The 17,376-nt window shown below is 36.5% G+C and overlaps 1 protein-coding gene across 5 annotated transcripts in view; it reads left to right on the top strand.

The window, feature by feature from the left end:
* Nucleotides 1-17,376, top strand: part of NTRK3 (neurotrophic receptor tyrosine kinase 3) — a 479,767-nt gene that overhangs the window by 211,379 nt on the left and 251,012 nt on the right. For all 5 annotated transcript variants that reach the window (XM_075207753.1, XM_075207752.1, XM_075207751.1 and 2 more), the window contains one exon: nt 2,825-2,893. In XM_075207753.1, coding sequence (XP_075063854.1) covers nt 2,825-2,893 — 69 coding nt within the window. The remainder of the gene's footprint in view (nt 1-2,824; nt 2,894-17,376) is intronic.

The raw sequence follows: 17,376 nt of genomic DNA, 5'->3' as shown, positions 1-17,376 counted from the left end.
GCATGATCCGAGTACATTGCTTACATTGGCTGTAGTATAACCTGGTTACATGGCACAAAATGAACACTTATATAGCTGACCTGTGCCCAAAATACCATTTAGTAGAGGGTAACCTGTTACCACTTACATGCCCCTAAATAGGAAACACAGTAAATGTGTGATCGTGTAGCAACACCCGCGGGAGTTTCCATATTGCAACATCTTCCAGTAATAGGTCTTGTCTTTGGTCTTGGCTGATGATTAATGATTGCATTGTCAAATGTGAATTTGCACTGTTTAAAGGACTCTAGTACCCTACATATAGAAAAAAAGATTATTTCAATCAGCAGTCTCCCCTTTACATCAATTCATTTATTTCAAGCAAAATGTCACATAATTATTTTAAGGTGTGGTCCCCTTTGATTGCTTGCTCAATGACTTTCCACAATGCCCCCTCAATGGTGTTTAGTGACTTATCATATGTTATAATATTATATATAACATTGATGATGGGTCCTTTTATGTATAGTTTTACAATAGGCTAAGGGGCAGAGTCTGAGTCTTAGGGGTATATTTACTAACTGGGGGTTTGAAAAAGTGGAGATGTTGCCCATAGCAATCAATCAGATTCCAGCTGTCATTTTGTAGAAAGCACTAAATAAATGAAAGCTAGAATCTGATTGGTTGCTTTAGGCAACATCTCCCCTTTTTCAAACCTGCAGTTTAGTAAATATACCCCTTAGTGAGATTACTGCAGTTTCTTGTTAGTGATTGCATTATTAGTCATCTGTTTAATTCAACAAGTAAAATGATTTAAAGAAGAATCCAGGACAGGTTATGTACTAGCACCTTAAAACGAACAATTAAATGTTATCAAATATTGGCTAAAGTGTTGCCTATGATTGGATCCTTCACCTACATTGCCTATTACTATATAACCATTATTTTACAACATGCCATTATTGTAATGCACATTATAATATGTCTGATGTATTTTGGGGAAGATGAAATTTGTTTTGACTTTAAGTTCTCAATAACTATTACATGAATCATATGATTGTTTTATGTTAGGAGGAAGTTGAAATATGTTATCAACAAGACTTGAAATATGCAATTGGAAGGTATTGCAAGTAGATTATTTTGCAAAATGCACCATATACTGTACTTAATTCTACTGTATATTGGTCCAGGGAACACAAAAATACTTTAAAAGATAAATAAAAGTAAAAAAGAATTAATTTGAATTTATATGAACACTCTTCTCGCTATGCAATACTCTTTATCTGCATCTGTATTTATGTTTTGGAAATTTTCAGGCTATCATTGATCAGGTCTAGATAGCAAAATGTTATGGTATAATGTTGCTTACGATTGTTTGACTGTCCTTAGACTTCTTTTATAGTTATTTCTTCTCTGAGCCACACTCAGGTACATTTTAACTGCAAGTAGCTATTGGCGATGCATCTGTCAGTCGTTCAGTGCCAGATTTATGAATGGTGCTTCTGTGCTCTCATCTCTTTGTTGCAAAGTGTCTTTGTTATTAATAATGAACTATAATGAAATTTAGTTAATAGAACTGGACATTTTTAACAGACTGGAAAATCGGTTCTTTAGATAATATAGGCTCCTTATAGCATTCCTTGGCGGCCGTTGCCACTCGATACTTGTCTTGTATCAGTTTTCTTCCTTGGCTTAAAAGAAGCGACCTTTGATGAGTACGAATAATTGTTTGGCGGATTAGCTACAAGTTCATTAAGATAGGGATCTAGATGAAATATACTGAATGGGAAGGCTGTCCTTGGGGAGTTCTCTTGTACTTTTGTTCAGAGGCTTTAAGGAAAGTCAGAAATACACACGTTTTAGTAGCTAATTTAATTAACAAATTTAATGTACATACCACTAATATTAAAAACAAAACCAAGTCTACCAACATTGATCAGAATGACAATGTTGTATTATATGTGTGTAAATTTTACTTTTACAGTCCAGCATGATACTTACTTGAATTATTGAATTACTTTATTATAATACTTGCCCACTTTTCAAAACTGTCCGCGGAGGAGAGGTCATGTGAAAGGGGGTATGAGGGGGGAGTGCTGACGCTATAGTGTCACTGTTGCCCCGCCCCCTTCTAGGAAATGGCCAAATTCACAGCATTTCATAGCAGGGGGAGGGACTTAATTATGCAAAAACATGTTGTTAAGTCCCAGCCCCATCATGTCTGGGAGGAGGCCTATTCTTCCAGGAGCGTGGGACGGCTCCCCGAATTTCGGGAGAGTAGGGAAGTATGCTTTATATACTTATCTATATCTCTGATCTATATTGTGACCATCAGGGCTGGCGGCACAACAGTACACCCAGTAAGAGTGGAATTAGAATGCCACACTTACCGAGGCACCCAGTCAGCCCAGCCGCGTCGTAATTTTTTTTGTTTTTCGGCATGGGTGTTTTCTACCATAACCTCTCAAATTGCAGACAGGGGGAGCTGGAAATTGCTGCTTCGGCCCTGGTGACCACTAATGCTTCAATATTAATCAGAGAACGCTGGGAGTAATTCTAATTTGACATATGATAATCAGCACGGGTGCAATACCATACAAGTGATGAGTTTTAAACGTCTGTTTATGACTTCTAAACTGAACACCAATAATAAGTGATGGCATCACTACGCCTAGATAACTACTGATGACTTCACCAATCACAGATAATAAGTGAAAACAAGTACAGTTTATGCAGGCAGCATTTACATGAGTTTCTGAATGTATTAATGTCACTTGTGCATGCCATTTTATAAGCCGCTGTGAATTATTAAATGATTTAAAAGTAATATTTTTTTCTTCTTTAGAAATCTTTCTGGAAACCGACTGACAACCTTATCCTGGCAGCTTTTTCAAAACCTGGAGCTTAATGATTTGTAAGTATAACTGTTTTTACGTCTTCATTTTTTTTTCTTGCATTTAACATAGATATGTGATGTCATTTTTCTAACTGCCAAAAGGATCCAAAATTAGAATCTATGGATATTTATGGGATATGAGCCGGTCATTAATTAAATTGGTTATGGGAACTCAAACAGCAGGTTGTTGTTGAGAAGTCATGATATATCACACTGTATAACATATTATACAATGAAATGCAATATTAAACTGACAATATTCTGAGATCAAAAGAGGATAATAAAAACATGTTTCGTACTGTGGATAAGGAAATCACTTGTATATGGCAGTGGTCTAAGAGGACATTTAGAAGTGGGAAAATGTAAGTAAATGGACTTTGATAGTTTTACAATTGAAGCAGTAGGAGAAGTAGTAGCGTACCACCGTGTACCGGACCACTTCGACCTCTGGGTGTATGTATTTAGTGCCGCTACTTTGTCAAATCTTGAAACCAGAGATATAATTCAAAAATGAATTTATTTAACATCCTTATAAAGAATAAGGGATCAAATATGGTTTGAGGTTGCCATAGTGTTAAGAAAGCAATGCGCAGACTGGATGGGCCAAGCAGTTCTTATCTGCCATCAAATTCTATGTTTCTAATGCCATCTAAAGTGTGTGCACAGCGACATAATGCACCAACTATTATCCTATTATTCCTCCCATTTTAAGCATATGTTTATATATGAAGATTATTAAATTGTTTTCAACCTTCCTCTGTAAACTATGCTTAAGTATACTATTTGCATCAACTACACAGCTCACCCCAGATTAATTTAGGTGTCCTGAAAATCAACTCAATTACCCACCAATTCAAGTATCAATCTTAAATTATGTAATATATATTACATTATTATTATTATTAATAATAATAATAATAATAATAATAATAATAATAATTATTATTATAATAATAATTTAAGAAAAATAAATAATTTATAAAGAACTAGAACTGAAATATATTCTGAGGTCAAATCTGTTTCTAAAAAATGAGGGTTACAAACACAAAAATACTTCCTCTCTCAGTAACGTTGGTGACAGTTTTGACTGTTGGGGGCGACTTCCGACTTGTTGAAAGCTGGGATCTCTCACAGCTCATTGTTTAGCTGTGCTTTCCCAGCCCATTTGTCACCAAGCCTGTTAAGTACCAGCGATTTTAGAGATCCCATGAGATGCATCTTATAACCTTTCCAAGATATGTAGTCCTCTTTGACAGGAAAATAAGAGCTGCTGAATGCAGTGTACTGAATTATTGATAAAGTGTTGAACACTTATTTCAAAGAATGATTGGATGTTAAGTTGATTCCATATTTCATATGTGGGCAACAGCTGGGCAGTTGAGTAACACATGTGACAACCAGAAAAGTTTTTCCTTAATATACACCAACCCTACTCCCATTGATTATAGGGATTAAATTCAATAAATATAAACTGTGTGCCAATTCCTGAGTGATATAAACATCATACTGGCAGAACCAGAACAGCAAGCAATTCCTGATTTCAGGGACTGTCAAACGTTTAATGATTTGCCCTGGAAATGTTTGTACCTGGAATGTCCATAATTTCCAATAATAAACAATGTACAGTGCAGTTTATCTTATTCTGCATATTGGGCATTATTGTCACTGTTTATTATTATTGTTTGGCCTGTATTAGTTAATGTTATTGAAGAGGAGTATTTACAAAGGAAGAGAAGTATTAGAACACGAGGACATGCACCTGGAGGGAAGTAGGTTCAGAGGAAATTTGAGGAAAAATTACTTCACAGAAACGGTAGTGGATAAGTGGAATAGCCTTCCATCAGAGGTGGTAGAGGCTAATACAGTAGAGCAATTTAAACATGCTTGGGGTAGACATATTTATATTATTATTGTTATTATTATTATTATCGTAGATTTAAAATGCTCCGCAGCACCGTACAGTAGGGAAAACACTACATACATAAAACAGGGACATACAAGGCAGACAAAATAAACGCAGACATGAAAACAAAGGGTATGGAGGAACCTGCTCATTAGAGAACTAACATTCTAAGTGGAAGAGGGCACAGCTGAAACAAGAGGAGATGCTCAGAGTACAGAATGGGACAGTTGTGAAGGTGTATTAGAGTGAATAGAGCATCTTAAGATTTGAAGGCTGTGGAAAAGTCTGATTGAGCGTGGTAGGGAATTCCATAAGTGGAGAGCGCACGGGAGAAGTCTAATAGGCGGGAGTGAGAGGTGATTACCAGACACGAGGCAAGACGCAGGTCAGAGGTATGATATCCTTACAAAGAACTAAGGATCAAATGGAGTTTGAGGTTACCATAGGTTAAAATATAAGCAGACTAGATGGGCCAAGTGGGTCTTATCTGCCATCAAATTCTTTGTTTCTATGTAATGCATAAACAAAACAAGAAGCACTATAACTAAATGTAGTAATTATATAATGACAGGGATTATAGCGCAGCACATGATCTGCTTACGGCCGCCAGCTCAGTTGCTAATGGAAAGTTCTTTAAACTATTTGCAGCTATGCAGATTATTGATGCAAGCAAATAAAATAAGGTCCTATATTCTCATAATTGGGAAAATACTAATGTATGTGTCGAATGTGCGCAGTAACACAACACTGATTTATTGTTTCTCGCTAATGCACCAAAAAATATGACACAAAACCTGATAAGAAGAACAGCATTTTATCATCTAAAATCAATACTAAGTGTTGTTATGCAAAAATAACAAACATGGAATCAATTGTGCTCTGGAGCAATCTCATTGCCTTAATCAATATGACCTCTACATTATGGCAGGAAGATGAGCGAGATCCGGTTCTCATCCAAAGCACCACTGATTCTTCATTACATACAGTAAGCACAAGAGCAACTCCCCTGGTGTTCTCAGAGTGAGAGAAACACTACCTGTAATGACAGAAGTAAAACACCTTAGGATGCGGCATTACAGCAGCGCACATAAGAAGAGACAAGGAAAGCCCAGAAGTAGCAGAGCTGACAAAGATATTCTAAAAAAATCAACAAGATGTCTCCAAGACCTAACAAAGTCTATCATGGGGCTGCAACTTCAAATTAGATGACCTTTCTGACCTTGTTGAGTAAGGCTCTGGGGACTATGTGTTTGTAGTAAATGTTGAACACTGGAGTACAAACATGCTGGAGAAGAACGTCTAAATGCAGCTGTCCTACATATTAGTGTAACTCTTGTTGGGCTACGCTCATCGCACAAACCTCATCTGGCGTGACTATTTCTTATGTGTGTTTTACCATGAAGGGTAAACATAGAGATACCAAGGGATAATATCATGCAACACAAACACCAAAAGAGTAAATAAATATATGAGAAAAAAAAGTTTGCTGTATTAAATATTTCTAAGTAGGCATCTCCATCAATCAGGTAGTTTTTAACACCAACAAATTAAGAATAAAAGTCTCTTTTTTTTCTACCAACCCTTTGCTAACCATCGAAATAGGCTTGTTTTTCGACACTTTGGAATTAGATCTATCATCTATAATGCTTTACACTTAGGGGTAGATTTAATAAACCTTCTAAAAAGGGAAAGTGGGGGTGTTGCCCATAGCAACCAATCATATTCTAGGTATCGTTTTTATAGAATGTACAGGATAAATGATAGCTAGACTAGAATCTGATTGGTTGCAATGGGCAACACCTCTACTTTTTTTCCTTTTTAGAAATTTTAGTAAATCTAACCCTTAGGTTTTTTTTCATAAATATTTTTTACTATTATTTTAACCTTTATTTATATAGCGCCAGCATACTTTGTAGCACTAAAACAGTGATAGAACAAGACTGGGCATTAACAAACAAACAAGGATGTAAGTGGGCTCCACTCAAAAGCTTACAATCTTTAGGATAATAGGCATTTGATACATGAGGTTAAGAGTCACAGGTTCAGCCAGATTGAGATGAGAAAAGGTGCTTAGTGGGGCTATATGATCCTGTCACACAGCAATGGTTTGGGGTCGGAAGGTTGTTTGAGCTTATAAACAGAATAAATGTATGTTTTGAGTGATGTGTGAGGAGGGGGTGGTAATCAGATAAATAGAATAGTCTAGGGAGGTTAATAATATGGCTTGGGAATTTGATAAAGGGCGAGTTTTCAGGGAAGGCTTGGGGGCTAGGCGAATATCTTGTCTGACGGAGGAAATTCTAAATAATGGGGGAATTTAGAAAATGTTCTGTAACCAGGATGGGAGTAAGCAATGAGTGTGGATGAGAGACGCAGATCTTGAGCAGAGAGAATGAGTTGGGTTGGGAGATAGTTTGTGGCAAGTGAAGAGATGTATATTAGTATTATTTTGTTAATGGATTTGTATATTAGAAAATACAAACAATTACAGATACAACTTGGCACTCAACCCAATATCAAAGTTTATATAGAGATACACCTTAATACACTGCCTTGTGTAAAGGCGTCTGTCAACCTTCAGGACAAGTCTGGAAAAATGTCTAGAAGAAAGAAGAAGGAAAAGGGCGCCTAATAGTGTAGTATTTAACAAAAAAATAAAATAAAATCTGGATTTTAGCAGTTTTTATGCTTTTAAAAAAAAAAATCAGAACCCAAAACCCAAAACCCAAAACCCAAAACCCGAAAAGTGGCCGGTGCACATCCCTAATAATAACACATATTTTTGTGTGGCCAAAAATATTTCTATATTGAGCTTTACAGTGACAAGCTATAGATTCGGCACAATTGAAGAGCGACTGTCCTTTGTTTACAATATATTTTATATATGAATTCTGCACCTTGTATTTTAGAGAGAGCATGAAAATGTTTGGAAAAAAAATGGTATGTTGCAGTAAAGTTCAGGGGAAGGGTAATCACATCTAAAGTGGCAGGCTGAGCGCTGGTTTGAATGACTGGCGGACAAATTTTATCATGGGCTAGGATATAATATAAAAGTGATCTTTCATGGAAAAAAAGACACATCAAGGAAATGTAAACCAGGTTAGGATGTATAGGTCTGGGCCGGATAATGGATTAGATTGTGGCCTATAATCTTATTTGCTATTGCCTACAAAGGCTAAAGTAAGAAAAGACTGTCCTTCCTTATTTTCAGAGTATAGTGCTAGATGCCCTATTGTCTTCCGGCTGAGAAAATTATTAGTAACATTGAGATCAAAATTACATGAGTGAAAGTTAATGAGATGGAGAGGCATCAGTCGGCCATTTCAATTACCATAAATGAAGCAAATATTGTCTAGGCCGTCTGATTTGTTGCCCTATTTTCATCTGTGCTTTTTTTTAAACGTACAGTTAATTTGGAAATATGTCCATATATTCCAAATCTATGCATGCTCCATTTAGCATAAATAGGGACAGGGCTCCCATAATAAGGTCATAAGGAAAATGAGATGTTAATGGTAGTAATGGTAATGGTTTCACTAATTCAGAGAAGAATACCTCACACATTCTTATTTTTTTCATGGTGGTTTAATGCGGTTACAAATAGAAAATGCATCACAGTGTACTGTTGATCTGCTGGACTTTTTGCAATACAGTTTAATTATTTAGATTGGTAGGATGTGGTATGTATTATGACCCTATGTTATGTTGGGTTGTGACAGGTTATGGCTTCTTACACAGGGGTAGTTAGAAATTGTTGAGTAAGGAGTTGTACAGTGACTCACTGCAACCCTGCAGAAATGATGTTCCCTTTTAACCATTCCACACCACACTGCCATCATGTTATGTCTTCCGAAGCTTTGACAACTATTATACAATCTAAAATGTGTAAACATAATATAGAATCGGTACAGTTCTTTTACATCTATATAAAAAAACCTTCATTGTACAACCTCATTGCCTTCCCCATTGCCAATCACATTGTACAGACAGAATTGCAATTGTTTTTATTATAATCTTTCTTTTTTTTTTAACCTATTTCTGCCCCCTCCTCCAACTGATCTTTTTTTCCCAATGTAAAATGTTTCTTATGTATAGCAATGTACTGTGGGATGTGGACTAAGTTCATAGACAAGGACATATCATCTAAGATCATACTTCACTGCCCAATTTTTAATTGTGCAATTCAGAATTCCATTATGTTTTTATGTATTCTTTTCCATAAAAAATAATGGGCAAATATATTTGCATATCTGATATAGTCTTCATTTGAGCCCTTTATAATATGAAGCTATCATGCAAACCTATAAAGCCAGAAATTAATGGGGCATTGAAGGAGAAAGAAAAGCCTCAAAAAGTTTTGGTTCTGTTTTTATAACCACAAAACTAAATATATTTATATAGTGTAACATAAATTTGACATCAATCCTTGATCATTGTGGTTAACTTTGTGACATTTTGCTATGTGCTATTCTAAACTGTCTCTAAATGTTCCTTTCAATAGTTCTTCCCTATTGTTATCTTCTTCTTCCATTTGTGTATGAAGTTTGTCATGTGATGCCTTGTTAATAAAACTATTTCACCAAAAAAAAAAAAAAAAGCTTGTATCGGCTTAGTCACATGGCAATGTCACAAGATGGCCGATGTTGCAGCATAAACGAGAATGCTAATTGTAGTGATCACAAATATATTAGATTTATAGAGTTATATAACAGATTATAGATATTGATTGTGCCTGTATTGTGAAGATTGAATTTGAAACGTGTATGTTTTTCATGAAAAAATGTCCTCTCATTAATTTAGTTTACGTCTACCTTTAAAGAGCTGCACATTGTAATTGCAGAACTGGGACATCTGTTAGCTCTACAAGTAATTCCATCAAATTTTTTTTTAGCATGCCTCAGTGTAAATTAACAGCATTAATTTAGTGTAAATTGGCACGTTCTCCATTTGCAGTAAAGTTTAAATTGTGTCAGTAGAGGCTTCCAGATTAACAGACCCCCTTCCTGGGTCTGTGTAATGAAAACAGCAAACAGTTATTTATCAACATTTGCTGAATTTCCATTAGAAACAAGGCAGGCTTATCACCATCAGCCATGTGTTTATTATACTCAGAACTGTTGGAAGCCTGAGAATCCCAAATACTGACATTATTTGCACTGTTTCCGATGCATGCTCCACGCCCCAAAAACTTCATAACTCAAAACATTTATTTGGAGACCAGAGTTAAGATTAGCCTACAATAAATAATCCTATGCCTCCAATATAGAGCCCTGTTCCCAGCATTTCAACCCCATGCCCACCATAGTGCAGTGCCCACCTTTTACAACTCTGTACCCCCCATTATAGCCTCATGCTAACAGATAAAGCCATGTGTCCAGCATATTACTATCATGGGCACTGGGAGATGTCTGTGCTGCTGTCAGTACTGTGCTAGATTATGAGCGTCTATCACACATAGGCATGGATTACCATGGCGCAGGGAAGTGACAGCAGAGGTGATGGTTTGTGTATCCATCCCCTCTGATGTCAGATATAGAAATGGGCTGAATTTCTCCAGATTGTTCAACTGAATCCAGAAGTACTAAAAACAAGCACTAAAAGAAAGTATCAAAAGAGTACTTGGGGATCCCAGTGTCACCAGAGCCTCAGGCAAATGCCTGCCTGCCCGTATCCTGGTTCTGTAAAAGAGACCAGTGAAAGAACGTACATCGGCTGCTTGGGGATATGTTTTTTTAAATGTTCTTTTTTTAACATACTGATAATACAAGCATTTCTATTTGCTTATGATTTTTAATGTCATTTTATGCTTAATATTTTTATACTTTAATCTGTCTCGTTCACGTCTTTATGCTGCACCTGTATAAAGTCTTGTATGAATCCTCTAGGTGCGACTGTAGCAAAGCTATGCAGAATGAAACAGGAAACTATAAGTACATTCTCTTTTAGAACAAATGATGCCAGTGTTGTCTTCAGGGATGTCAATTAATCTACGGCAATTTTATTAGCTGACTGAATCGCGGCCATTAAACATATGGTGCAAACGGAGTGTAGTCTATTTGATTAGAACTGGAGGACAGGAACCCTTGTAAACTAAAATATGTTACATAAAAGGCCGAGCGTAAGAGTTAAGCTGTGAGAAGCTCCTTTTCCTGGTTGTGCTTTCCTTTCATTTAGCAAGTTTTCACAAGGTTACAGCTGCTTCCAGACTACGTTCCCATGCTCTTCATTTTCAACTTGCAGTTCAGAATGACTAGGGAGATTGATGTTTATACACACCAGGGAGACATGATGGAAATGGGGATTTGGTTTTCAAATCAAGTGTCACGATATTGAAGATCTGTTTCTAAGGAGAAAGCCCGGATTACATTTTCCTTACAGACATCTACGGAATTGTAATTTTTGAAGATGTAGACTGTCAGCCCACTTCATTTGTACATGTGATTGGCATGTACAGGTTCAATGCAATTTTCTCTTTACTCCAGATAGGTACACATAGCACAGAACATCTTGACCACAATTATAAACGTTTTGACAGTCCTGACCCTATCTAACACCCAAATATCAAATGTTATATTTTTCACTGCAGACTATGAAATAATGTGCAGATTTAAGATGTTTTAATAATAATAATTATAATTGTTGCCCATATACTGGTGATTTTCAATGTTAATGCAAATGATCTATTTGTTATAGATATATCAATTATTTAGTTTATCATCACATAAAGCATGTAATGATTCCTTTATTTTATTAGTATCCCTTATTTATATGATGGTCCCATGTTCTGCATCAATGTACAATCAGGGTGATGTATTTGAAAATACAGTGACAAAAAGGGGAACAGTGAGTGAAAAAGGGTGAGAGAGACCGGCTCAATCTACAAATGGGCTTATATGATTTTATGCTACTGATTTTGATAATTATCCTTATATTTAACCCTTAATAATACCCCATATACTAATATATTATTATTATTATTATTATTATTATTATTATTATTATTAATATTATATTTTTATTTATAAAGTGCTTACATGTTAGGCACATAGAAGGGATCATACCATGGCCCAAATTAACTTATTATTTAATCTGTGGGGAACATTTGATACATGGGTCCTTCATACCCTTTGTTTTCATATCTGCATTTATTTTGTCTGCTTTGTATTTCCTTATGTTATGTATGTGCTATTTTTTTTTTACTATACGGCGCTGCGGAGCACCATGGCGCCTTATTACAGATCTACGATAATATTACATTTGATACAGCTGCAGTTTTGCTGCAGGTGGGGAGAGTGCAGGTGACTATTATAAGGCAGCAGCATTATCAGCCACCAATAATAAAGCAGCCATTGGTGACCGCCTTTACTATGCATCTACCGCTGGTATAGTACGGTTGGACTGAGCGAAAAACTGCAGAAGGCGGAGACAGGAGGAAACATGAATTAGTCACTGTAGAAATCCTATAACCGTCAGCTGCTGTCCACCATAACTGTCAGTCACCATTTATCATAACTGAGAGTCCGTCATCTGCTGATTCTAGAGGACTCTTTTGCTTTCATGCTACATGGGTTACCTGTCAGTCCGAAGTAACTCTGTGCAGCCTATTTTTTTCTTCAGTGCCATGCTCGCTGCTGGAGATAGAGCCAGGGAAGTTGTTCCCCATGTTTGGTCATAGCTGCTGTCACCAAAGAGGCAGCACATGACATATATGTATAATATATGTATTCCGATGTATTAGAGTGCCAGGTCGACAATATTTCTCCATCTGTCATCCCGTACAAAGAAAGGAGCAAACAATCTATCAGCACTGTCACAAAAGGTTTAGGGTTGTTGCTTTAACATTTTGAAATAATAGATGGGATCATGTTACTATGTACTTGTATTTTTTTTGTGCTTCATCAATATATGACGTCATTGCAGTATTCTTGATTGCAACACTTGTACATTTGTTTGAAAATGAAAGTGAGGCTGTCACCTGCATACATACAGTGGAAGTGCAGGCGTTTTGGTAATGGTGCTTATTAATTCCCTGGGAATGAAGGACATCACTGGGGCAGGCATTTTGTGCTTCAGTTATGTCACTGGTTCCAAGTGCATTCATAGGCTCTGTTTTCATAAATATTGGTTCAGCCCACAAAATCTGCCTGTGGGTAGGGACCAGGAAAGAGCAGGCTTAAATACACAAGTCTCCTCCCTTTGGTATAATTACCTCATCATACCACTTGTGTGTGTGCAGGTCAGGAGTTTGACCCTGTAAAGAATTAACCCTGTATGCAGCCTTCCCCCCTGCAGATTCCCCTCACCCATCTCTATGCAGGAGAGGTGTGGCCTCTAGGTCTCTCTCTCTCACTCTCTCACTCTCTCTCTCTCTCTCTCTCTCTCTATATATATATATTGCAACTTAGCGGGGAAAAAACTTGTATTTATAAAAATATAGTCGTTATAGCACAAAAGGTATATTATATCTACTATATATGTATTTTGTGGTTTAAAGCAAGAGCCCTATTCATTTATTCAGTTTAAAATGATCCACACAGAATTTTATTTTTTGTTGCATTAACAAATTATTTTTTTCAGGCTATTCATTCTGTTAATATCGGCCTGAGATACTTGATAAATAGGCTTTCTAGTGCATACGCATATGGGAGACTATCACCAATGGTCACTGGTGATATTTACCGCCAGTGATATAGCCAGCACCAGGGGGTAAATGTATGAACCTCCGGATTCTTCATCTCCGGCGAGTTCGGCGTCTTCAGTGCTTAAATTTAAAGTGGCGCTGCATTGTAAAGGGAGACTTCCCTTTACAAGGCAGCGCTGCTTTAAATTTAAGCGCTGAAGACGCTGAACTCGCCGGAGATGAAGAATCCGGAGGTTCATACATTTACCCCCAGGTATCCTTGTGCAAAGGGAAAACATTATGAATTTAATTATAAAATTAATTCAATCAATCAGTATGTCAAAAAACATGTTACATGAGATCAGAGGCTCGGAAAGGGTTAATAATGAGTCACGCTTCCTGAAGTCAATCTTTGGAGAACGCTCTCTGCTGAATTTTGTTGGATATTATTACAGTCTTTTTTTTTTTTATAAGAAGAGATAATCACCATGGCACCCAAACAAAATAATATCCACCACCACCACCACCACCACCACAGAAAATGTCCTTCTAGAGCGTGTTATGATAACTCATTGTTTCAGTGACAACGAAATCTTCTATATGATATCTCTTATTTCTCAAGAGTTGTCATCCCAAATCATGCGTGACAAGTGCATTCTTATTGTGGAAGACTTTTTAAATAAATCTCTATAGAGGCCTACTATATTTGTGACACCCTGAAATGACTTGTCAGTCTTCTGTATATATTATATTGTAAACTCACAGACATTTCTCTTCCGTGCACTGGTTGGTTAAAATGATGTTATTTCTGCTGAATGGAAATGAAAAACAAAGCTCAGAGGCATTCCTCTAGTAACCGAAAAATGCATTGTCTGATGACATTTCCATCAGAAAGAAGATGCCACATTACTTCACAGTCATCTATTTCTTTGCACTATAAATGAGCAAAATGTGATCTTTATTGGATCCAATGGCTAGAATATGTTTTAAGATAGTTGTAGTTGTTAATGTTTGGGTACAGTGGCAGAACTACAAAGTGTACAGGGGATGCAGCCATCATGGGATCTCAAGGTCAGGGGGGGTCTAAAAATGCCTGGATGCCTCCTCCAGCGCCGAGTACACTGAACCTCCGAGACCCCTGCTCGACTATGGTGCCCAGTGATGCCCTGTTCTGCCCCTCTATGGGTAGTTTCTAAGAAAAGATAAGCCCTCTGGCACTGCTCTACATGTGATAAAAAGATGACTGTCGCAGGCAATTTAGAATATAAAAGACCCTTAGTATATCACCATTAATTACAAAAATACCTTTAACTGTATATAAATCACATACAATTTTATATATATATATATATATATATATATATATATATATATATATATATAATATAAATGTCTAGTGGCGTGTGTTAGTCTGTCTGTGTGTGTGGAAAATATAAAACTAAGCTGCAGCGCCACCTGCTGGGCGGAGTTATACATTGACCTACTAAATTCTTAGTGTGTGTGGAAAAAAAATTCAGAAAGGGCTGAAATTTGGTATACTAAGATGTTTTTAATTTGTTAATTTAATTTGTTAATTGTTAAAAGTGTTTATAAAGATTTTAAAAAAATATATATATATTTCTTGAAGGAGAAGTGACAGTTGGGAGTGGTTGGTGGTTGCCGGGGGTGACAGTGGGGAGTGGTTGGTGGTTGAGGCCTGGGCTATGGCCCAAATGCATGACAAGAACCTTTTTAACACCTTAAGTAGCTTGATTTGACTAGAATGCATGAGTATCATGCACGGGTTAACTTGTATATAAATATATATATATATATATATATCTATATCATAAATGACATATACTCTAGTGATGTCACCAGTAACTCAGTTAATCCCCAGATTCCTAACTGGCCAAAGCTTTGAGCCATACTGAAGTTTAAAAAGGCACAAAGCCATTTCCACTTATTTTGGTACTTTAGAAACCAGATAATATAACAATTCAGAATTTACATGACCCATATATATATATAGTTTTAAATATCCACTTAAAACAGAGCTTTTGCTGAACTTCCCCTTCTAGGGATGAAGTTTATTTGCAGTGAATGGTTAAACTGACTCCATTCAACACTGTGTCGAAATCTTGTATGAATGCCAACTGGCATTCAGAATTTTGGTAACGTCACATTCTAGTCAACCTGCTGATACTGTATATAGGGCAATTAATCCATTGAATCTTATAATCACCAATATCACAATTTAGAACATCATGCAGAATGTCCTTATTAATTCAATAATTAGTTCATATCATCAATCAAACAACAAGAGTAATATAAACTGATCCTTATCTTATTGTTCCCATGTGCGTTTCTCTAACTGTAGGTAGTATCTTCAGACGAGGGGCATAAAAAGCATGGTTCAGAATATGCTGGATTTTACTGGTTAAGAGTCCTTGAACCAATTCACACATCTGTCCAAATTCAGTTAAAGTTCAGATCAAAAGCAATCAAAATGCAGAAAAACAACATGGTAGCAGAAATATATTAACTCCTAATTCACCTTTAGCCATTTGTTTTTTTTGCGCCATCTACTGCAAGTGATGCTTTGTGCTATATATGTAACTAGGGTAATGCCACTGTCATTGACAAATTTATCTGCAGTATATAAATCCTGTCCCCAGGTTCTGCTTTGGCATATTATTTATACACTGCACTGTTCCCTTTGCACTTTTATGCATATTCCAATAAAATGTTTTACCATTGCCCCACTTGCCAGGGGATAGTGCCTGTAAAATAGCTCAACTCGGCTTCCAAGTGCAGCTACATACTGACTATGCTGTCTCCTGGGCGGCTTTCTCTTCTGTCAAAGCACTGGCGAGGCAGAGAATCTGTGCGGAGGAAACTGGCCTGGGAGAGACCAAAGCTCTGTATGCAGCTGAAATGGGAAGCTGAGTCTAGCTATTAGCACACCAGGCATCACAAGCCTTTTCTGGGTAAAATGGGCCATAGCTGAACACCATTTATTTTATTCATACGTAGAAAGCAAAAAAGAACCATGTAATGTATAGCTAAAGTGCCAGTGAGGAATCTGATAACAGCTCCATTTAATGCACAATAATGCTTGTATAATTAGTGAATCTGTAAAACAAACAGAAGTTTGTCCCATTCTTCCTGAAATCTATATTGATCCAAATGATGGCAAAATAAAAACCTTGGTGAGAGCTGACAATCTAACCTCACACTGGGTCAAAATTCCAGCCTACAAGTAATCCTTCCTTATTTTCCATTTCTGATATCCTCGGTTGTATCAAATTGAATGTATAAAGCTAATTACACAGCAATACACATTTCCTTGCTCCCAACATTACTATATGTATCATAAAAAAGCATCCATTTGGCACACATTTACAGGGACAAACACAATTACACACAGACTCACACAAATACACATACATATATGTGCACACAATTCTCACAGGACCAGTCAGTTTTACATTAGCTTCCTTCAGCTCTATTCATAACTGTTTTTCAATAGCTGGGTCACTTCAGCTGGTCTCTACTAAAACAAGAGCTTCATGCTGTTTTATTTTCTTAAATTCCTCCTCTAACAAGGTCTCACGGTGCATTATCACCATCTGTAAAAGAAAGCTACTTTCTGAGAAAAAAATGTTTCACATGTGCTATTTATACAAGGAGTTATCAAGTACATCTGAATCACTGACGTAGATTGGTATGTGGAACAGATCTCACTTTAAGGTGTTTTGGTGGGTTTTGTGTTACTTTTTTTTATACATTAAATATACTATCTATAATCATTGTTAGATTATGCGCTATCTGCAGTTTTATGCATTTATTTTGAATAGTATGTCCATTTATTACCATAACATTTAGATACCACAATACATCTACTGTAATCATATGCATATAAGTACACGGGCAGAGTGGGATAGCATTGGGCTCAATTTTAGATTTTGGGACATTACAACTATCTCTGATATACTA

This window comes from Mixophyes fleayi, chromosome 4 (genome assembly GCF_038048845.1).
Source record: "Mixophyes fleayi isolate aMixFle1 chromosome 4, aMixFle1.hap1, whole genome shotgun sequence".
NCBI classification, from domain to species: Eukaryota; Metazoa; Chordata; class Amphibia; order Anura; family Limnodynastidae; genus Mixophyes; species Mixophyes fleayi.
Note: the sequence above shows the minus strand (reverse complement) of the source record. Positions and strands in the feature narration are given on the sequence as shown.